Genomic DNA, 22,481 nt, shown 5'->3' with positions numbered 1-22,481 from the left:
TTACTGTTCAAATAGTCATGAATTATACATCTTTTTTAACTTTATTTATTTTTCTCTATTTTTTGTATTGTATTGATTATTTTATATTCCTTTTTGCATTCACGTCCATTGAAACTGTGAAATAAAGAGGACGAAAAGTCATCTGTGTGAGTGGATGGCTGTTTCAAGGACTTTAACCACTTGACCCGCATACAGGATCAGTGCATCCACATTTTTGTAAGAGCATTAGTTAATAATTTCCCTGTAGTTGCTGCAGCACTGGAGCATTTCTATAAAAGGTCTCAACTGCATTGGATGGATGGAAACCACTCAAATAATCAGCTGCTTGGTGTCAGATAGTTACAGTCATGGAAGTTGGAAATTTACCTGCAACAATGAGAATCATAATGTGCTATTCAACAAAATAATACAACCTTTTCAGTGTTCTATTTTTTACTAAAAATCATTGTGGACATCCACTTCCTTAATGCTGCTCTAGGTTACAGTGATTCAATAGCAAATACATATCACACATACTGTGCCACAAACACAAAAGACTTTATTGGGTTCACCACATTAGGGCTTTATTTGGACTTCATGTTTACAGATTTGGTTGTTTTATCTTTATTTGTGAATGTATGTGTGTGTTAACTACAGTGCCTGTAGGTGTCTGTGTGTGTGTGATCTTATGTGGTTGATCTTGGAGCATTTGTGCGTGACATGTGTCTATTTGTTTTTGTCCCCTGAACAATCTACTGTAATTACAGCATAACATGATGTAAAAAAGTTCTCAAAACCACTCAGATGGCTTTGTCCTTTTTTTCTACTTTAGCACCTTTAATATTAATACTGACTTTGTGAAGAAAGAAGAAACTCTTTTCATCAAACTGAAAATCAATACAAAATAAAAACAGAATAAAGACTACAATTTGTTTCGTACACATTCAATAATCATACACCTCTCCTCTGGGATACTTATGAGTGTCTTTGGTTTGGAGTGCTGACCATAGAGTTAGAATGAATAGAACAAACTAGTTACAGTTGATATTGCATGTCTCTGTGTGTGTGTGTGTGTGTCTGCTGTCCCTACGTTGATAGTTTTGGCTTTTGTAAATGATTGTTTACCCATAACAACACGATATGTAGCTGTCTCAGTGCCCTACATCCAGTAATGATAATGGTTTGATTGTTGCCTCTATGTATGTTTACGTGTACATTGAAGTAGCTTCCTTCATTCTATGTATTCTAATTCTATGGTGTAGAGCGTTACAGTTCCTCACTAGCATATCCAGCGGACAAAGCGCTCAAAGAATGCGGGATTGTTCAGCATGTTGTAGTCATCTCCTCTAAAGATGGCAGACGTGTCCCCTAGCGACACCTTCTGCAGCACCTCCTCATCGGTGTCAGTTCCCATGGAAATCACTGTGGGAATGCCCTCTGCTCGCCTCATGGCAGACACGCCCTCATCCAGCTGCTCCATGGATGTGATGCCATCAGTGATGAAAACAAAGGCCAGCTCAGCGTTGCGACGAGCCAAGCGTGACTGCAACAAACGCACATATAATGTTAAAGGAATTGTTTCACATTTTGGGAGCATTAGATGAGATGATTGACACCACACTTGTGTCTGTGCATTACACTGGAGCCAGAAGGTGATTAGCTTAGCTTAGCATAAAGACTGTAAGCAGGGGATGACTGTTAGCCAGGCTCTGTCCAAAGGTTAAAATAACTGCCTACCAGCAATTTTAAAGCTCACTAATTAACACGTTATATCTTGTTTGTTTAATCTGTCTGAAAAACGTGTAAAAGTGTAAAAACAATACATGGTGGTTTTAAGGGAGGTTATGTGCCATGCGGCTAGGAGCAGTGACTTCCTGGAGTCTTGTCGTCACCGTGAGGTTGCCTGGCAACCAGCAGAGAATCAAAGAAGAGATAGTCTATAAAAAACAGCAACTTGTCATGTTTATACTTTGTTTTATGTACGGATTAAACAAACTACAACTTATTTCCAGTCTTCATGCTAGCTGTGCTTACTGGCTGCTGGTTGTCACTTCATATTTATTGTACAGACATGAGAGTTTTATGCATCATCTCATCCTACACATGGCAAGAGAGCAAATTTTCAAAAATGTCAACCTATGCAGGTTGTCCAAAAGTAAATCTTGTATGTTATGTGTGTGTGTGTGTGTGTGTCTTTGTGTGTTTGTTTATACCTGTGAACCTGATTGAAAAACCAGATTGTTGACAGCATGGATGATAGCGCTGCCCAGAGCAGAGGAGGAGTCCATGTACCTCACTGCTGCCAGCGAATCAGAGATCACCGTCAGATTGTGTGTGAGAGGGAACTCCAACTTCTGTTCTGATGAGCTGCCGTATTGGAGCAAAGCCAAGCGAGCATTCCTGTCGTCTGACTGGTCATTGGCCAGAGTGAGGCGGCGAGCCAAGTTCTCTATGAACTCTTTGGCCCGACGGTGGTTGTCCAGTCCCATCCTCTCAGAACCATCCAATAGGAAGACCAGATCCACTGGCCGCTGAACACAGCTGGCCACAGCGGGCTCTAAAACACACATATAAAGTCTTAGATCAGACATGATATTCAGTGAGTTTCAGCTTGAATACAGATGCTCAGAGGTCAAAGCCAGCACAACATATACTGTAACAAGCTGTGCTTCCATACATGCCAGATGCAGTCCAGCTGTCTGATTTCATCTAAACCTTTGCGGATCAGTCATGGCCTCATCAGGAAAGCACTGTTTTAGTTTGCGCTACCATTTTATTTAGTTCTTCAGAGGACAACATAAAAACATTGAATATATTTCAGTTTTATACAAAAAACAGTTCACATCAGCAAGTTGCAGTCACAGAGCTAACATGATACCATTTTATTTGGTTAAAGCCGCTCTGTAGTCATTTTCCTCTGGTCATCCTATTTTACAAGCCAAGCCACATGCAAAAAAACATGCACCAATCAAGGCCATTACTGGCACTATAAAGCTCCCTTTTTTAAATTACATGACTATAACATAATAGTTCCTTCTTCTCAGTGTCAAGTCAATTAACCAAACATCCACATACACTATCTTCTAACTCATATACAGTATAATGTGACATATATAGAAAACTAGATATTTTCCACATGTAATGGCCTTTTCATCAACATGAGTCATTCACAGAGCACAGGAAAAAAAAGTAAAGGCCGTAACCATGGATATGTGCAAAACAGCAAAAAAAAAAAGAAGAAAAAAAGTCATCAGAGTGATTCAGCAAGCCCGTGATTCACAGTGGAAATGAGGCTTCATCAAAGAGCCACTGTACACAGGAGCAGCATGAATGGCTCTACAGATGAACCTGCATCCAACAAATGGATGACGTCTGCTTTCCGTGTGATTGGAAAATGTTCTCCACTAAGGTGGAAGAAATGATATGTATCATATTACAAAAAAAGATTTTTTGAGAGACAGCGCCGTGTATGTTATTTCAGAAATAATCAATGAGTAGAGAGAGCATCGTGAATCCTCGTTTTGACTTTTGGCCCATCACATACAGTAACTATACAAAAAATTTATGACAGGACCAGCTTCATATCATGCAATTCTTTTGCATCAGCCCAGGTATGTATTGCACCCTCAAAAAAAAAAATGCCCACAGTATTGATAAAATCTATTCTATGTCCAGCAGTAAGCTCATTAGATATTGGCATCCATAAAAACTCTAATGGCGAGGTAGCATGGTTAGCATATTAGCATTAGCAAAGTCCTAGGGCTTTCTCTGGGTCCCCAATAATTTCTCCATAGACATGTTTGAAGGAGTCGATGAACAGCTGGGTCCACTGCTGCCTCTCCACTCCCTGGGCGAGTTTGGCTCTCTGGGCTGTGTACGCCATGGTTGCCACGCCAACCCCATACTGCTGCTCGCTGACGCTCAGGCTGTTCAGCAGGTTGGCCACACCCTCCAAAGAGGTAGGGACCAATGAGGGGTTGCCTTCCTCAGCCAGTGGCTCCCTGGGGCCATGCCCTGAGGTGATGCCCCCTCCTGCAACAAGTGGGCGGAATAACATTGTGGGCGGGTTCCCACAAACACGACGCATCAACACAGCCAACTAAGATGCCGATGGTGCACCGAGTTGCGCTACATGGCATGTTTGGTCTCAGGTATTCGTTTTACTGTCACATGAGTTAATCGCACCATAGCATAGGAGGTGTTACTATACAACTGTGTTAAAAACAGACATAATTCAACTTCAGCTTGATCCACAACGCATCTAATCCTTGACATAGCTTGAAGGCGTCAGTATGCTTCAAACAAACTAGTTTGTACAAGGTGTCGTCAAAGGCAAAAGTGTTGTTAGAAGGAGGAGCAAGAAGTGATGAATCGTACAAACTGGGGACAATGTTGCATACTTTTGGACAGTCTTTGCTCTTGTTGTTGCATGTGGTTGTGCATATGTCGAGTGAAGTATGAAAAAAGAAAAAAGAGAGCCTGAGAGAGAAGTTCAAATCCTACTTTCCCATCACCGCACACCTGGCAAGTTGCTGCGTGAAGTGGGGGTGTTAGATTGTGGGTTTCAGAAAGTTAAGAAAAATTGTGGAATGAACCTGCCAAAAAAAGATGTCGTGATAGGGGGTTTCAGACACAGTTTGATGATTTGACAAGCACTTTGTTTAAAGCATATTGACGCCTTAATAATGCTGGTTACTCAGGCCTAAATGCTGAAACTTAAAAAATTTGGAAGAGAACAAAAAGGGAGAGTTAAACTTTTATGATACAAAAGGTTTTGAACACTTACCTGTTTTACAAGGAAGGTCAGGGCACACAATAATGGGATCTGAAGCAAAGAAGGAGAATGTCAGAGACCAGGGGCAAAGACCAAAACAGGTATTCATTTGCTGCTATGTAAACATACTGTATATAATGTGTGTGAGCGTACCTGGGCAGAGCACGGTCTCAATCTTGTCAATGAACTCCTCGGCCACCAGGTCTGCAAAGCGCCTCATGCCCAACACCCTGCCGTCCTTCTGGCAGGCAATACTCTTCAGACTCTCATTCTCCTCAATCTGGTCAAACATGTCTCCAATACCGATGGCACTCACATCAACATTGGGAGCACTGCTCACATACATAAGTGCACATAAAACACAAATAAACAATAAGCTAAAACTTTTCTTTTACATAAATGCTCATTCTAAATATCTGAGCAGCCCCAGTGTCGGCACCTGCAGAGGTAGGTGAGCAGCGTGTCATCATCTCTGGGGTCGAAGCGTCCGTCAGTAATGACCACCACAGTGACGTTGGCTTTGGCTCTGCGGCTGTCCCTGATCAGATTGTCGTAGGCGAACTTCAGAGCAGATGGAGTCCACGTTCCTCCAGCAATCCACTCCAAGCGCTTCACTGCGTCCTGAATAATGCAGGAGATGGCATGTGATTGATGTGTATGCACTGTGGTACATGATGTGATGTGAGTACTGAACGTGGGAGCAGAGAAAGGGGATTCTATCATTTCAACACGGGTGTTCGTAGTTTATATAATTTAAGTCACACAGTGGCCATTTTGAACACTTGGAATAGTTGTGTGCAAAAAGACTGCAGTCGTGATAGGGGACACTGCGGAGGTAAAATTACCATATACTGTCTACCATACACTGTATAAATAAAACCTTTAACTCATAAATGATTTTTTTTTAAAGGGAATCTATTAAAACATAAATCTTTGTATACTATGTCCAGCAAGATAGCACGATTAGTATATTAGCATTAGTGCAGTTGGGCTCCTTCAGGTTTCCCATTGGAGTGTTCAAAATGGCCATCACATATTGTGAGTGTGGTCAACATGGAGACATCTTCTCAAAGTAATTATGCTAATTACAACGATGTAAGTTACTAAATTTAACTAATAGAGATTTGAACTACTGTAAAAAGTTAACTTAAGTCAGCTGGGCACTGTAGTTTTTAGCAAGCGTTACTCAAACAGGAGTAAATAGTGCATTTTTTTGAGACTATTTTCAGTGACGGATTAACACATTTTGTGCTTAGTGAGTATTAACAGCAGCAGGACAGAGTATGCGTCCAGTGCCAAAATAAGCTACAATGTAAATTTCATCTTAACAAAAAACATATCGCCAAGTGCAACCATGTGAAATGTTTACCAGCACATCAGCCCTGATTGATTAAGAAACATCTGGACAAAAAAACATTTTGTGCTACACCCTAAAAATAAACTTCAAAGCAGTTTGCATATGTGTTCATGTCTGTGTGTGTGTGTGCGTGAGACCTTGAAAGCAGACAGTGAATCAATCTTGGGGTCGTTGAGCTGGATGGCCTGGAAGGTTCCACTGTGACTGTACTGAACAACTCCCACCCTTGTGCCTGGGAACACAACCAACACATGCTGATGTTGATAGCCATTTTGTGACTTTTTTTGACATTGCTCAGACTAAATCTGAAATCATGTAAGGTACACAAAAATGCTTGTGTACCTGTCTCTGACTGGGGGTCTTTGGCAAGGGATCCCAGTCTGTTGATGGTATTGATGACAAAGTTCTTCTCCAGCGTGAAGTTGGTCAGACCCACTGACTCTGAGCTGTCAATCACAAACACAATGTCCAGGGCTCCGCACCGTTTCTCACAGTCTACAGACAAAAACACAGACTGTGAGGATCTGACAGCCCATTGGAGCCTGTTTGGATCATGGATGGCAACACAACAGTAACTCACCACAGCAGCCACATGTTTCCCTGATGTAGTTCATGACATCACATTCCTGCAGGAAGAAACAAACAATACCATAGCTATACTTTCACATCCACTATATGTTTCAGTTGATGTGATCAAACAACAGTTAGATGAAATGTTCTTACAGTGAGGCCGGGATCTCCCTCTGGGCCAGGATCTCCCTGTAGAGAAGAGACAACACAAAGTCACATCCCGCCTCCTTGTTTATGTCCCGACAGCTATGGTTAGCTTGTCCTACTTGGCTACAACTGGATTTTTAACAAGTCTGCTTCATCTGCACTATGTCAGTAACGAGGAAAGCTCCTGTATGTGGAATTATTGAGTTTTTGTATACTTACGTCACGCCCGATCTCTCCTCTCGGTCCTCTAAGTCCAGGTTCACCCTGAGACCCTGGGTCACCCTGTTGTAAGCGAAATGTTGTAAGAGAAATTAACGGTGTGAAACTTCAATATACAAACACCTTTTTTGCTTCAGCAACAGCGTGCATCCAACTACAAAGAGTTACTTACTGCCTCTCCTGGAGTTCCTGAATCTCCACCTTCACCCTTTTGACCACAGTCCCCCCTGCTGCCGCGAGGTCCACGATTGCCCTTCTCGCCTCTTTCACCCTACACAACAGCAGAGGAAGATTCTGTCAGCTGAGTGCCAGCTAGCAAATGTAAGGAGAATGAATGCATGTGTACGTTACCGATGGTCCTCTTGGTCCAGGGTAGCTGAAGCCAGGTCTTCCAGGGTCTCCCTGAGCAGAGATGAAAGAAACAGTCAAGATACAGAACTGCAGCACCACACAAGCTAGAGATCTATAAACAGATGAAGGCAGAAGCTAACACACAGATACTCACCTTTGGTCCAAGCGGTCCAGGATCTCCTCTTGGCCCAGCATCACCAGGGTCACCTCTGGTACCCTACAATGCCAACAGTGTTAATTTAGCTAATTTTACAACGAGCTAATTAATGTTTAAGGCACTTTTTGAAATGTTTGACCTACATTTTTCCCAAGCTCTCCTGGTGCCCCTGGTGGTCCTCTGGGGCCTGGCATACCATTGTCTCCCTGTTCAGAGTAGAGAAAGTTGAAGACAGGTGCAGTGGATTAAAATGGATTAAAGAGTGTATGGTGTTCATCCATAGGAACATATACAAATTATAGTTAAAACAGCTCTCCTCACCTTTGTTCCTTTGTTTCCTGATTCACCTGGAAGTCCTCTCGCGCCCTCTGGCCCCATTTCACCCTGAAACATACAGTATAATCCAGTAATGAGCCCCCTAGCGGTGGAATAATGTGTTAAAATGAAACATGCTTGGTAGGGGCCTAGGAAAAGAGTTCATAATACAGAAATTCATCACACTTGTCTGATTGAGTACATGAAGTCAGACCTTTTCTCCCTTAACTCCATCTGGCCCTTGACCACCCTTTGGTCCGTAGTCTCCTCTTCTCCCCTAGAACATAAAAACCATTAGAAAACCACAAAAACAGAGAAAGACAGAATATTGGGTTATGGGTGAATCTAATGTTCTTACTGGCTCTCCTCTGGCTCCTGGACGTCCTGAGGTTCCCTAAGAAACACAACACATAGGTGAAGCACTTGATGCATGTGAGTGAGTGTGTGTTTATGTCTGCCTGTGATGATGAGTCTTACTGGGGTTCCTTTTTCTCCAGGGAGGCCAGGTGATCCGGGACTTCCGCTCTCTCCCTGTGGAAGACGCACCAGAGGTTAGCCTTTTTACCTACACCTCCAACACCTCCAACCTACCACTGTGCGCAAACAAAGAGCAGCTATCCCTGAGTATCTGTTATTTGGATCAGCTGTACAATGCAAAATATTCTGGTTTACCTTTGGTCCAGGCTCTCCAGATGGGCCAGGGGGACCGGATTTTCCAGAGCGTCCTGGATCTCCCTACAGGCAAATAGAGAGTTTAACCACAGATTGGATAGATGATGGATTGTGGAAGCAGAGGCTAGACTGTATACCTTTTGTCCCTCAGATCCAGGGAGACCACGTTCACCAACGTCTCCAGGGTGACCATCGGGACCCTGGAAAGCATCAAAAACATATTTTAAAGAGGCCATAACACACTTAAATATGGATGTGTTCATTATGTTAATATGAGTTCAATGTCCTACTCTGTCGCCTGGGTCTCCTTTGCAGCCAGGAGCACCGATCCGTCCAATTTTACCCTGTGATGAAGAAGGCAAAGAAAAAAATGTAATCACGAAAGAAGAGTGTCCCATGACAGTGAAGTCCAGTATGTAACAATACAACTAGAGCTTCACTTCAAAATCAGACATCTGCTACCTGAAATTTACGAAATAGAATCAGCTTAAGTAAGGATTAGCTGGCATTTTGTTCCCTAAACTGAACCTGGTCCTTGAATTTCTGTTTCATATGGTTCCTACCTTCTGTCCATCTGTCCCATTGCGTCCTGGGATACCAGACACACCCTGATGACAAAGAGAAGAGACAATTGGTTAAATGACCAATCACATTAAAAAATGAGCAATGATTGAGAGATTGGGTTTCATAATTCATCATCAAAAATAGAAAATGATTTACCTTTTTTCCTTGAGTTCCAATCTCTCCCTGTGGGTAGACAGAAGATTAATGGTCAATCCATGTATGATTAATCACTGCTTATCCATAACAGATTCACACCAGATTTTAATTAACCTAAAATAGTAAGTATTCAAAATCTCACCATCTCAACAGAGTTATTCATAGACAAACAAACGCAAATAGATACCTCACCTTCTCGCCTTTAAGACCCGGTTCTCCCTACAAAGAAGGAAAAAGGGAAATTGTTCATTATAATAATGCCACAAACAAAATGAATATTTGTTGCACTGCAAAGAATGATGGGTAGGTGGAAGTGTGGCGTCTTACTTTGACACCAGGCTGACCGATGGGACCCTCAATACCAGGGTCTCCTGGGCGACCTCTTTCTCCTTTCAGGCCTGGATCGCCATTGTCTCCTTTAGCTCCCTGCAGTCAACGAGTTAAAAGGACAAAACATGTGTGAGGAGGAAAGTGACTATAGTGTAAAAATTCAAAGTGTGTGTGTGTGTGTGTGTGTGTGAAGCTCACTTTTTGTCCTCTGTGACCTTTTGGACCGGGAGGCCCTTGTGTTTCCAGACAGGACACACTGTAACACTGTTATAAAAGAAGTGAGAGGAAAGTTAATCTCGAAATTATATATAGGAGTGGGAAATCTAAAAGGAAATGATACAATATATATATAAAAGAGAAGTGGGGGAAAGAGGCTAACATAGTGTTATCAGTGGACGAATGGGAAGAGATTAATGAGCAACAGTGGAAAACAACTTGCTCCTTATCTTGGAGAGAATACGGATGGAAAAATATCAGAAGATTTTTTATAATACCGACACAGAAAAAAAATCAAGATACAAGGTGTTGGAGATTATGCAGAGCAAATAAAGCCGATCACTTGCATCTCTTCTGGGATTGCCCCTCTTTTAGCCTTTATTGGCAGGAGCTAAAGAAATGTATGAAGAAAAGACTGAGGGTAGAATTTCCACTTACAGTTGAGGTATTATACTTGGAGAAAACGAAGATAGGACTTACAAGATTTGGAGACAAACATATGTTCAGGATCATTTTAATTGCAAGTAAAAAAAACTATAACTAGAAAATGGTTGAAGACAGGGATACCTAAGACTGTCCTTAATTATGTATAACTTTACGGCTAAATAAAATTTAAATGTGTGAGTTAAAAAAAAATTCACCCTCCATATAGTTGTCACGAAAGGGGAAATTAGCTATAAACGTTTATGTACCAGGCTGTAAAGGTGTGTATTTCTGCTGTAAAGTTGGGCATTTTAACATGAGAGTCTATGGGGATTGACTCGCTTTTGGAGCCAGCCTCAAGTGGCCATTTGAGGAACTGCAGTTTTTTGCACCTCCACATTGGCTTCATTTTTCAGCCCTAGAGTTTGCCGCTTGGTACCTAAATTTTTGGATATTTTTCATGTTTAAAAAAAAGAAAAATGTATGAGAGACGACATAATGTTTGGTGGATATGTGAATATCTATCTCAATAAAAAGAGAATTTAAAAAAAGAAATGAAAAGAAAAGTCGGTGATGACAGTCTGAAAAATCGGTTTTCAAGAAACCTCTGATCATAATGTCTGTCTTCCATTTTACCTCCGTATATGCCAGATGTTCCTGTGAAAACAAAATAAACAAGGTGTAAGGAGAAGAGTCAGTAACATGTTTCTATGTGTCTCTGTATATGTTTTTGTGTGTTACCATGGTCTTGATGATACGGTTAATTGTTTCGAGATGTATGTCGGCTCTGCCCTGGCTCAGATCCACAGCCATGAAGTCCCTCCTGTAGACTGACGCTGGAGAGTTGGCGATCTCCCTCAGCCCCGTCTCATCAACGTTCTTGGATGCTGCCACAACAAAAATGCGGATGCCCTCGTCGCGTGCCTTTTCTGCTGCCACTTTGATACCCCCGCATGGGTTTCCAGTGACGTGGCCATCGGTGATGACCACTGCAAATCGGAGGACCTTGGGGTCTGAAGGCGAGCGCAGCATTTCATGGGTCATGTTGGTGATGGCGCAGTCGATGTAGGTGCCCTTACCCAGGTAATTGATATTTCTGAGACCCTGGAAACAGTGACAAGTGTGACTTGTTGTTCAAGCCTAGATTACCAACTGGGCAAAGCACGTAATCACTCAGACCCTTAGTGGCACTTGTGTCTGTAGCGTAAATATGAAGCAACCACAAGAAGCTGATTAGCTTAGCTTAGCAAAAAGACACCTCTAAACCTCACTAATGATCTCATATCTCATTTGTTTAATCTTTGCAAAGTGTAAAAACGTCAATTTGCCGTTTTAGAGGGGGATACTATTTCTTGAGCAGTTACCAGGCAACCAGAAGAGACTCCAGGAAGTTACAGGTAACTGCTATACATAGGGCACATAACCCCTTTAATCTGCAAATTGTTTTTTTATCCTTTGTTGTTTTTTTTAACAGATTAAACAAACAAGAAAAAGTTAATCAGTGAGCTTTAGAGGTGCTTGTAGTCATATTTTGTTACTTTTGGACAGAGCCAGGCTGGCATTTTCCCTCTGTTTCTGGTCTTTATGCTAAGCTAATCATCTGTTCGCCGTAGCTTCATGTTTAACAGACAGCTATAAGAGTGGTATCTGCCTTCTCATGTTACTATACCAAAGAGCCCAAAAGTATATTTCCAAAAATGTTGAACTATGTACTGAACTATGTGAACTATGTATAAGATTTTATTAACATTGACATGAGCAACATATTTTTCTCTGTGTGGTTTATTTTCTGTCTATGAGTTTTTGGGGATATTTTACCTTTATTGACAGTGAAAAGCGAAAGACAAAATTGTGGAAGACAACTGCAATAAAAGTCCCTATATAGAATCAAATCAGGAATTTTGCAGTTATACAGTACATGTTTTAAACCACTCAGCCACAAGGACTTTCCCATACATCATGTCCATCATGCAGTTACCAGCAGTTTTTTCTCTGCAGTACACAGTTACAAAAACCTTCTTCACCTTCTTTCACTTTAGTATTTCAGTTGATAGCATGCTTACATGGTGCATATTTTAATACATTTGCAAATACTCAACCAATAAATTGGGAACCATGGGGTGGGAGCATTGGAGGTTTGTGTGGGCCAACAGCTGATTTTTGCCCTAGGTCCCCCAGAGCAGATTTATCTGGCCCTGGTTGTCATAAGCGTTCATAAGTGTGTGCTAAGCTAAAAAACACCCATGTTATCAGTAATTAGTGGGGCAGCAAAGGGGAAAAGGGTGACAATGCTTTCAACAAATTTGTCCTTTCCTTTCCATGGGAAACTCTTGATGGGTGAGGTCACTGGTAGGAAATCTCCATCCACCATTCAAGATATGGCACATTTGATTTCTGAGCATTACAGTTCAAACAAGGCATTAGCATTCACTTATTAGCATTTACACCTAATTTTGAGGATAAAGGTCAAAGTTATCAAACACTTAACCTCTTGAAAGAAATTTGTACAAACTATATTAACCTTTCATTTGAAGGTATCTGTGACATACATGTATTTGTGTGTGTGTGTGTGTGTGTGTGTGTGTGTGTTTGTGTGTGTGTGTGTGTGAGACTTACATTGATGAAATCAGTCTTTGATCCGATGGTGCTGAAAACTTCCCTTGTCTGGGAGAAGTGCAGTCCACCGATCTTCCACTTGATCTGTATAGCACCTCTGTAGTCAGCATCTTCTAAACGATCTGCAAACTGCTCAGTGAAGGTCTACAACAACAACAACAACAACACACAACACATTACACAACGTGACTGCTACAGCCGACTTGGTCAGCTGTCATTCAGAAAGGATGACATGACAGAATGGTGCTATTTTGTGTAGAGGTTTAAATGATAAAGTTGCAGATAAACAAGTAACCTTGATGCTCTTCACCAACGCTCCAGCAGGTGGCTCCTGCAGGGCAATGGTCTCAGATGTGTCTATGGTGAAGTACACGTCTATGGCGCATTCATTCTTCTCTGGAGGGAACACAAAGATCCACATATAAAACTTCCATGGAAAATTGCATTGCATTCATGTAGGCAAGAGGAAATGTTCCATGTTGTATGTCACTGAAGCTGTGTTAAGATTTAAAACATGACATGTGGCTGTTCAGGGTTCAGTGTCAGGGCACTCACTGCCACACTCTGTTGTCTGTCCATGAGTAAGGGCTCCAAAAAGAAGACAGAGCACGATGACCTCTAACCCCAGCATCTTCCTCTTCTCCTGTCTGATACATAGACACAAGACACACACCTTAGCCAACTCTCTTTGATTGCGTCTTTCTCTCTTAAAACCATTAAAGTGAAGATGGTGAACTCATAGAAAATGTAAAAGATGAAAAAGGAAAGACACAAAGTCAAGGAAATGGAAAGACATATTATTTTAAATAACAAGCATTGTAATAGCCTGTCTAGTGTAGCCTAATGTAAAGATTTTCCTTATCATTCTGCATACTACATGATTTTTTCATGTAGTGTTGACTTGCCAACATGATTCCCAAAGTAATTCAACTCGCTTCTCCATTTAGATTCTGCACCTGGTATTAATATGAACAACACCGAGTGTTGCCAGTGAGACAAAATGTCGGCTTCAGAGTTATGTAATGGGTTTGAAAGCATCACATGAGCTGAACATGGCTCTTCTTTTTTGGTTTAAATGATGGAAATGAGAACAGCAGGAGCTACAAGTGAATGATCTCAACATAGGCTACATTTGCACCATCATGGACTAATAATGTAGCAAATAATGTAGTCTCAACATGGGTGAGACTACACTGATCATGATTCACTGGGTCTATACAGACCTGAGGATTTAGTTGACTATGTTACACAGTTTGACCAAATGGAACTTGTGAGTCCAAGACTAACATGAAATGTATTAAAGGAACTAATTATCTTATGTAAACAGAGCGCCTCATCCTTTCAAATCATGGAGAAGTCATACAAACTTTACTTCTGGCGATGACATTAAAATGAGCAAACTCTTGTTGCATTTGGGCAGCAGAGAGCAGGCAGCTGATTGAATACAGTAAGCATCACGGTTATGGTTTTAAACCACAAGATATCACAATGCCTTAGTTTGCTGCCCTCCATTGGCTTTTCCTTCCTCACAAAATGCTGTCATTGGCAGAATTAACCCATGTGTAAAGCCCCTATTATAACTGTTTATTACAAATTTACGTATGATTATGTGTAATATAAATTTTGATAAGACACACAAATTTGTAATTAACCAAGTTACCACAGGCAAAACTACCCTCTTTGCCTGCCATTGATAATTCAGCCCTACTGGCTGACAGTAAAGGGAGGACCTTCTGAGAGCAGCTGACTGCTCTCACATGCAGTGAACAAAGTCTACAGTTGGTTTAGTGTCTATCCATCACTCTACATCACCTCCAGAGATTTCAAATCAGCACAAGTCCTGCATTTGACCATGTGCCAACCAATGCCCCTGCAGTATACTGCATCAGAAAAATCTTCCAAGGAAAGTAAAATTTTCTATCATTAAATGCCTTTTTACTAGTCGAGTAATTTGTCTTAAAATTCTGAGATTTAAAAAAAGTTAATAAAACGTGAAAACTCAGTAGAATTACAATATTCCTGTTGAAAGCTTTTTAAAATCCTATTACTCAGATAAACAATACCATCAGAATTGCCATTTGTAGGCCGTCTCATTTCTCACAAGCCTTCTATGGATCATGGATGAATCTTCCACGGACCATGACTGCCATGGTCCTGCTTGACGCCCACGCCTACTATCATTATTATTAGACATATTTCTATTATTATTATTATTATTATTGTTGTTTTTGTTTTTGTTGTTGTTGTTATTGGTGTTGCTGTGGTTCTCTCTGTGTGTGTCTCTCCCCTCCTTCTTTCTCTCTTAACCCAAGCTGTCAAGACAGACGGCCGCCCACCTAGAGCCTGATTCTGTTTGAGGTTTCTTCCCATTGAAGGGGAGTTTTTCCTTGCTGCTGTGGCCAAGTGCTTGCTAATGGGAGAATAATGGGTCTCTGTAAATTAAAGAGTTCGGTCCAGAACTGCTCTATGTGAAAAGTGCCCCAAGTAACTTCTGTTGAGATTTGGTGCTATATAAATAAATTGAATCCAATCATTTCCAATGTTCCCACCAACCGACAGACCGTCAGCCACGCGCTTTGCTGTGGCTCCCTCTAGCGGAGTCACTCCTGCAGATGTTACCACTCCTCTCCCACTGTCCAGGCCAGGAGAGTAAGTGGGAGTCCTCATAGCTTTTCATCAATGCACGGGTAATTATCATGCAAACAAATATGCAGAGATAACAACACTACCGATAGAGCCCGTGCTATCCTTCAGATTTTTTCCAAAACACGTAGTTTGTGGATTTCAAAGAAGTTGCGTATCCAAAATTTGTTCGTGTAGTAGACAAATTTGGTTTTGACTGACAAATCACCATAATTCCCTTTCATTAGAGTTTAAGGTTTAAGATACGTAAAGACACAGAGCAAGACGGACAGAAATACACAGAGACAAACTGGGAAAGGGAGAGAGGCACATTGTTGTGTGAAAAAGTGCTGCTTACCCGAACTCTTTCCAACTTCAAAACTTTGTGAGCAGCTGATCCTCAGTTGATTATTTCCTCATCTCAGCAGGAGGGAAAGCCGAGAAAGAAAAGAGGGACAAGGGATGAGAAAATGGGAAATAAAGCCCTGGATGCGCGTTTACTTCCCGCAGAAGAGCCGTCCGTTCGCTCTCCTGTCCCGGTCCAGCCCCAGCGACAATCTCTGATCCCTCCTCCTGTACGCGCACGGCGCACCCCAGTGCCCGCTGTTGACCACTTGGAGGCGCCGTGGCTCCGCAGGAACCCGTGTGTGCGCGCGCGCGTGTACCCGTGGCCTATTGTGCCAGTGTTAACTGCAATGCGCCAGTGAAATACCAAAGTGCAGTTGGAGTTTTGAAGAGATTCCCCTTTCAAAGACGCATTAAACTCCACAAACTGATTGTAATGTCCGTTTAGCATCAAGAGATATGAAAACATTATGGATGTGGCCCTCAGCATAACATATGGTCCAACCCTGGGGACCCGCTGAGCTTTCATGTCCCTGAAATAGAGCATTTGGGAGGTTTTCACAGCTAATCTCATACATGTGGTGAGTCAGAATGAAATAAAACAGGATAAAGAGCAGACTTAACCCCCCATACTCATAAACACACACATACACCCCTCTGTTGTATCTGGTGGTCTGGTTGCAATTAGGCCAAGTGAGAGGAGTTTACATTCGGTATAAACATTAGGTGTGTGTGTGTGGGTGCACACTCATTTACCCATTTGTGTGTGTTCAAGTGTTTTTGGACATGGTGGGAGGTCTCCCCTTTTAGAGGATTTACCGTGTCAGTAAACATCATACTGTACATGTAAAGCTTGTGTCATTTCATGTCATTGTTGATGATTGCATGTTGGTTGCAGCAGCTGCAGCAACACTGGCTGCGCCATTTCAATTTGCATGAATTTTCTGATGTGTCCTGCAGAGCTGCCAGTAATGTGTTATCCAGCTCAGAACACAGGAGGCCATGTCAGGAACAGGTTTTTCCACATCCGTTACAAATACGCAATCAGTTTGGAGATGAAGAGGTCATGGAAGGTGATTAATCCTGATATTTTTCATAATATTAATGGAAGGCACTAATCAAACCATATCTTTAGTTTAAGAGTATCACATCAAATGAGCTTTCAGATGGAGGTTTCCAACTAAACTTGGGAACCAGAATCTATCATTTTTCACCTCATCAATCTTTTGCTGTTATACAAATGTATTTGTACAAGCAAGTCTTGCACAATTTTTTTGATCCCTCACACTTAAAACTTTATCTGAAGGTGAAGTGGGGTTGCGATCAGTCTGGAGGTGGTTGGAGGTGAGACAACAGTCAGCATTTTGTCGAGGCAACCAAAGAGGGGAGCGGATGAGAGAGAAAAGAAGGGGAGGAGGAGAAGTCCAGCTGCTGACCAGAGTTATTACTGTGTGAAGCTCGTCTCCCTGTCTTGGCCACAGAAGGCTTTTTCCTTAAAAAGAGAAGAGAGGAGTGGAGCGATGTGTGTGTGAGTGCATGTGATGGAGGGATGTGGAGGTGCGGGGGATGGAGGCGAGTGGGGGGTTCTGGTCTCTCGAAAGTGTGACTCATAGAATCGGAATGACCTCCCTCCCAAATAAGAGTAAACCAGCCTCTGCTCTCTCTCTCTCTCTCACACACACACACAAGTCAATTCTTTTTTCTTTATTTCTTTCACATGGACCAAAAGAGCGACTCAGTCTGGGGGGATTTCTGCATAATCAGTTCCAGAATCATAAACAGCTCAACTCTGCCAACATCGCTGCAACTTTTTACTCACTGTTCTGCAGAAAACACATAAAGAACAGCTCAATTCACTTATACATATGCAAACATGCACCAACAAGGCTACAGAGCAAACATAAAATCAGATCAAGCACATGCATGCAAATGGAAATGAAAATGCACAGATCCGCACACAGTCTAACAACATGTTCATGTTATCTGCAGCATACACAAATACACAAAGGTTACAGAGAGGTTGAAGGGAGCTGTCCTAGTCTCTGTTACTGTGTATGGATGGGAGTGATATAGTTCTTCCAGATGTTTTCCAGTGCAACTTCTTTAGCTGAGAAGCTATATTTAAGAACAAATAAACAGGATATTACATTCAACTTATGATAAGACATTTACTCCTCTGTTCTTCTTTTCTTTTTGCTTCTTTTTGGAATCTTTTTCCCTGCTTTTCTCCAGATGTGCTTGCTGTTCAGACAAGGCAGCTGGGAGCCATTACCCCAGTGCATCATGAACACAAACACACGGTCGTGCGCACATATCACGCGCACATATGGTGGAGTCCAGGTGGGAAACTTATGTCACCACCAGTGAATTTCAGTGGAAAAAGGTTGTGCTGAGGTCTGACAGTAAAATGATAGCGAAAAGGTCCAATCCAAAGGCAGGAGGGAGAAGGAAATTGAGTCTCAGAAAAACTACAGATGAGCCAAGACAAATTTCTATGGAACAGTCCCCCACACACAAACACACACATACACACACACACACACACACACACACACACACACACACACACACACACACACAAATCACATGGATATACATGCACACATACTGTACATGATGCACAGAAATATGCATTACCATACAAGTGGGCACACCCATACACATGTACACACACACACTCACACACACTCACACACACACACATGCAGGGACTCTGTGGAACGCTCTGATAAGTGCAGTTTTGGCTCAGGATCTTCAAAACCTGCTTCGACACAGGAAGAGATGCATAAAACAGTGCAGATGCATACAGTGAATTTACATGCACACACACACACACACACAAGAATGCACACAGCGAAAATCAAAACAGTGGCTCAAAATCAGGACCACAGGAAAAAAAGCCGGAATGTAACTCAAACTGAGACAGTTCCACTGAAATTCTGCAGCAGTCTGACTGTTAAGTTTTAATATAAAACATGTGTTGAGCCACAAAGGGGAAGAGAATTTAACAGTTGAGTGTCAATGTAGGCTACTGTAAATTTTCTGCACCTTCACCATTTCAATAGAAAGATTTCTTTGGTGATACACCCCTGACCCCTGAAAGAGGAATTCTTTTCTTTCTTGAACTCCTTTGACGGGAGGTCAAAGATCAAGCCCTGCTGCAGCACAGCAGCCTTGGAGATGGTAGAGATTTGGTGTTTTGCTCAAGGGCACCTTGGCAGGCACATGCTTGCAGACACATTAGCTTAGACATCTGTTTAGGGGACAGTCTGTCCACTACACTGTGTCACTCTGCTGTACCCAAAGATGACACAGAATCAGTGTGTAGTTAAAGAAGTATTCTGTTTCTTTTTTCAGTTTCCCCCTTACTGAGGTAAATACTTACATCACCATGGCATGATACTCACAATGACAGTTCTAACATGCTGATGTTGACAATGGTCCCCATCTTTCATCATTTCACTCCGGACCAAAGTGATGGACCAATCGGCCAACTGACATTGCCATCCCTTGAGCCACAATGCAAGCATGGCCAAAAACTGTGCACACAACTAATACAGCAGGTCAAAATCCAGCGTAAAAATCTAGTGGATGTTTACAACAGACAGACTGAACTAGCAGTTTTAAGATATGCATCCATTTTCTCTTTTTTTCCCCTTTGTAGCAATGTCACTGCATCCCAGCTCTAAGCACTGTTGGTGAATAAAATGTTACCATAGCTCATAACTGAGACTGAGGTTGTAAAAACACATTTGAAGTGATTAAACAAAGAGAGACCACGAATGGTGTCATGTGCTTTATACGTCCGATTATATGTAAAAAGACTAGTCTACAGCTGTGTAGACAGTCACTATAGTGTTTTAAGCTAAATGCTAACATTGGCATGCTAACATACTCACAATGACAATGTTATCATGCTAACGTTTGCTAATTAGGACTAAACACAAAGTATAGCCAAGCATGATGGGAATATCATTAGTTTTGTAGGTATTTAGTCATAAACCAAAGTATTGGACAAATAAAACTTTGGCCTGATGGTGGCGTTAGATGAAAAATTAGAGGATCACCAATTCAGCCTGAGGATGACATGAATGTCTGTGCCAATTTCATGGAAATCCATCCAACAGTTACAAAAATATCAGCTTGGTGGTGCAAGAGGAAAAGTCACCAAAGTGATCATGATTTGTTTTCTGGAGACCATGAATGTCTGTACAAACTTTCATAGCAATTTATCAGTTGTTGAGATATTTCAGTCTGGACGAAGTGATGGGCTGGCTGACCAACATTGCCATCCATTGAACCACACCGCTACACACATAGCTAAAAAGTACTTGGCAGAACTGGATCCGCCTGCAAAATCTGGTGCACATCTCCAATAGACAGAGGGTTGGTATAGTTTTTAAGGTTTGCCTTCATTTCTCTTTCAAATAAATTTGGTAAACCTGTCTAATTTTACAACCAATATCAGTTGCCCTGTTGGACTTGCAGCATATGTCACAGCATCACAGTTCTCAGTAACAAAGTTAGAGAATAAAATGTTATTATTGTTCAAAAAAGGGGAAAATCCTTTAAAGGAATGTTTGATATTTTGAAATACAGTTTTTGTCAAGAGCTAGAGCTGGGAGTAGATTAGATTAGTTTAGCATAAAGAATGGAAGCAGAGGGAAAAACCTAGCCAGGCTCACTCCAAAGTTCAACAATACTACAAGAAATTGTTCCGTAAGTAACTCCCTAACCACAAAACCACTACTTTTCATTTTTACATTTGTTCATTTTAAACAAATGAGATATGTGTTAATTAGTGAGCTTTAAAGGTACTGTAGGTAGGCCTATAGTTCTTTAATTTGGAGAGAGTCAAGCTAATGGTTTCCCCTCAGCTTGCAGTCTTTATGGACTCGCCTCCCTTTTGTGGACAAATATAGAGGGATTTAAGGGCTGAAACTAAATATATAAATACATGAATAATTATATAAATAATGCTTAAATAAATGAATGAATAATTATATAATTTAATGCTTAATTGTCACCATGAACAAATAAATAAATCACAAATTAAATGAGACATTAAATATATAAATGTTACATTTATTTGTATATTTATTTATTCATTTGTATATTAATTTATTTATTAATTCATTTATTCACACATTTATCTATTTATAATTTTATTTATATATACTTTTATTTATCCGTCGTGTAACTTGCTGCAGCGAAATTAAATAAATATTTCAACTTCACCCATTAAAAGTCAGGGGTGGATCCTGCCCTGCGATTGGTGGTTGAACTTGAATCTACTGCTTTTGCCTAATTCAAGATGGCAGCACCCAGCACAGATCTTAATGAAATCTTGCATGCTACAATGGTAGATATATTGGCTGTAGCAGAACAGATGGAGGCAAATGCCAATTCCTGTGCTTTTTTAGATCAGATTGAAGGCTTTGCTCAACGAATTGGAATAATATCGTCCCTGACTGACACAGAAATTAATGAAGCTGTATTCATGATCCTGCTGGGCCTGTAATACTGTTCATTCACCAATCAGAGGCTTTAACCCGCCCCCTGACTTTTGATGGATGAAGTTGACATTTATATATTTAACGTCTCATTTAAATGCACAATATGTTATTTCTGTCACTAGGGGTCTCTCAATCAAAACAGTAACAAAAGATGGAGTTTGATGGAGTTGTGAAGTATTGTTGGATCATGGGAGTTTGTTGTCTTCATTGTTAAACAACCAGCTTCTCCGGTTTAGGATTACTTCAGTATTCATTGTTCAGCATGTTTTTACCGGGACCCGAATCGTCCGCAAAGGTCTCCACCTCTCCAGAACAAACAGACCAGGTGATTAAAACAGGTAAAAACACTGAATAAAGCAGTTTCACATAAAAAATCAGTGTTTCTCTGACTCTGTTTGGCAGACACAGGATGTAAGGAGGGGCTGCTAGCCTTGCTTCTGCTAACGTTTACTCAACATGTTTCTCTGATAACTTAAGATCCAGATGTCCGATGACTAAAATCCTTCATCTAGTGAAGAGATATGGTTAAAAATGACCAAGAACTAAAAAGTTTATCATAAAAATGTGGCTTAAAACTGAATAAAAGTCAATTTATGAGTTTCTGGCAGACAACCACAATGCCGATGTATTATCTTGTATGTGTATACTCTTTGGTAGAAGCAATTGTGGCAGACAACCACAACGCAGACACGTACATCTTGTGGACATATACACTTTGGTAGAGGGGTATGACGCCATTGACAGGCGTCTGAATGAAATGGACCATTATCTTGATTAAAATTATGGATTTCTCTGAAAATTGTTGGAAACATTTGGGATAATGTAAGTGCACAACTCAACAAAATATGTAACATAGGTCTAGTTGTTTTTAGACATTTTAGACATCAATTTGTGATTTATGGTGACAATTAAGCATTAAATTACATAATTATTTATTTATTCATTTATTTAAGCATTTGTATGTAATTATGTATTTATTAAGCATTAATTTATATAATTATTTATGTATTTATATATTTAGTTTCGGCCTTTAAAACCCTCCATAGACAAAAAGCAAGTCCCTATAACGTAAATCATTAATTTTAGGGTGAAGATTTGGTTTAAAGTTAAGTTAAGGTTAGGGTTAGGCAAGTAGTGGTTATGGTTAGGGTT

At 41.0% G+C, this 22,481-nt stretch overlaps 1 protein-coding gene and 1 long non-coding RNA gene across 4 annotated transcripts; one reads left to right on the top strand and one right to left on the bottom strand.

Moving 5' to 3' along the window:
• Positions 1-537: 537 nt before the first annotated feature.
• Positions 538-16,030, bottom strand: col6a2 (collagen, type VI, alpha 2). Of its 2 annotated transcripts, XM_067605117.1 has the most exons (32): positions 15,827-16,027; positions 13,402-13,493; positions 13,142-13,242; positions 12,847-12,990; positions 10,972-11,334; positions 10,867-10,887; positions 9,790-9,855; positions 9,589-9,687; positions 9,454-9,480; positions 9,262-9,288; positions 9,105-9,149; positions 8,832-8,885; positions 8,679-8,741; positions 8,542-8,604; positions 8,347-8,400; positions 8,228-8,263; positions 8,084-8,146; positions 7,876-7,938; positions 7,698-7,760; positions 7,552-7,614; positions 7,398-7,448; positions 7,219-7,317; positions 7,047-7,109; positions 6,834-6,869; positions 6,691-6,736; positions 6,453-6,605; positions 6,248-6,342; positions 5,193-5,374; positions 4,907-5,085; positions 4,766-4,804; positions 2,193-2,536; positions 538-1,522 (listed from the first exon to the last, which is right to left on the bottom strand). In XM_067605117.1, exons 2-32 carry the CDS (start codon positions 13,475-13,477, stop codon positions 1,259-1,261), a joined length of 3,042 nt encoding a protein of 1,013 aa, XP_067461218.1. In that variant the 5' UTR covers positions 13,478-13,493; positions 15,827-16,027; the 3' UTR covers positions 538-1,258. The 2 variants fall into 2 exon arrangements, with proteins under 2 accessions (XP_067461218.1, XP_067461219.1); XM_067605118.1 differs by lacking the exons at positions 538-1,522; positions 2,193-2,536 and adding an exon at positions 2,733-4,011 and having other exon boundaries at positions 15,827-16,030.
• LOC137193762 (uncharacterized) lies at positions 15,096-17,246 on the top strand. Of its 2 annotated transcripts, none has more exons than XR_010930889.1 (3): positions 15,096-15,533; positions 16,774-16,886; positions 17,120-17,246. It is a non-coding gene; the product is annotated as an uncharacterized lncRNA (long non-coding RNA). The 2 variants fall into 2 exon arrangements; XR_010930890.1 differs by lacking the exon at positions 15,096-15,533 and adding an exon at positions 16,217-16,394.
• Positions 17,247-22,481: the final 5,235 nt, after the last annotated feature.

Source organism: Thunnus thynnus, chromosome 12 (assembly GCF_963924715.1).
Source record: "Thunnus thynnus chromosome 12, fThuThy2.1, whole genome shotgun sequence".
NCBI lineage: Eukaryota > Metazoa > Chordata > Actinopteri > Scombriformes > Scombridae > Thunnus > Thunnus thynnus.
This window is presented reverse-complemented; position numbering and strand designations above follow the sequence as displayed.

Excerpts from the sequence above, each read along its gene's own strand:
- col6a2 (XM_067605117.1), bottom strand. The coding sequence starts at position 13,477 with ATGCTGGGGTTAGAGGTCATCGTGCTCTGTCTTCTTTTTGGAGCCCTT. Across the intron at positions 11,335-12,846 it reads CAAAGACTGATTTCATCAAT|GGTCTCAGAAATATCAATTA; the intron begins GTAAGTCTCACA and ends CACTGTTTCCAG. Across the intron at positions 6,606-6,690 it reads GGAAACATGTGGCTGCTGTG|ACTGTGAGAAACGGTGCGGA; the intron begins GTGAGTTACTGT and ends TTTTGTCTGTAG.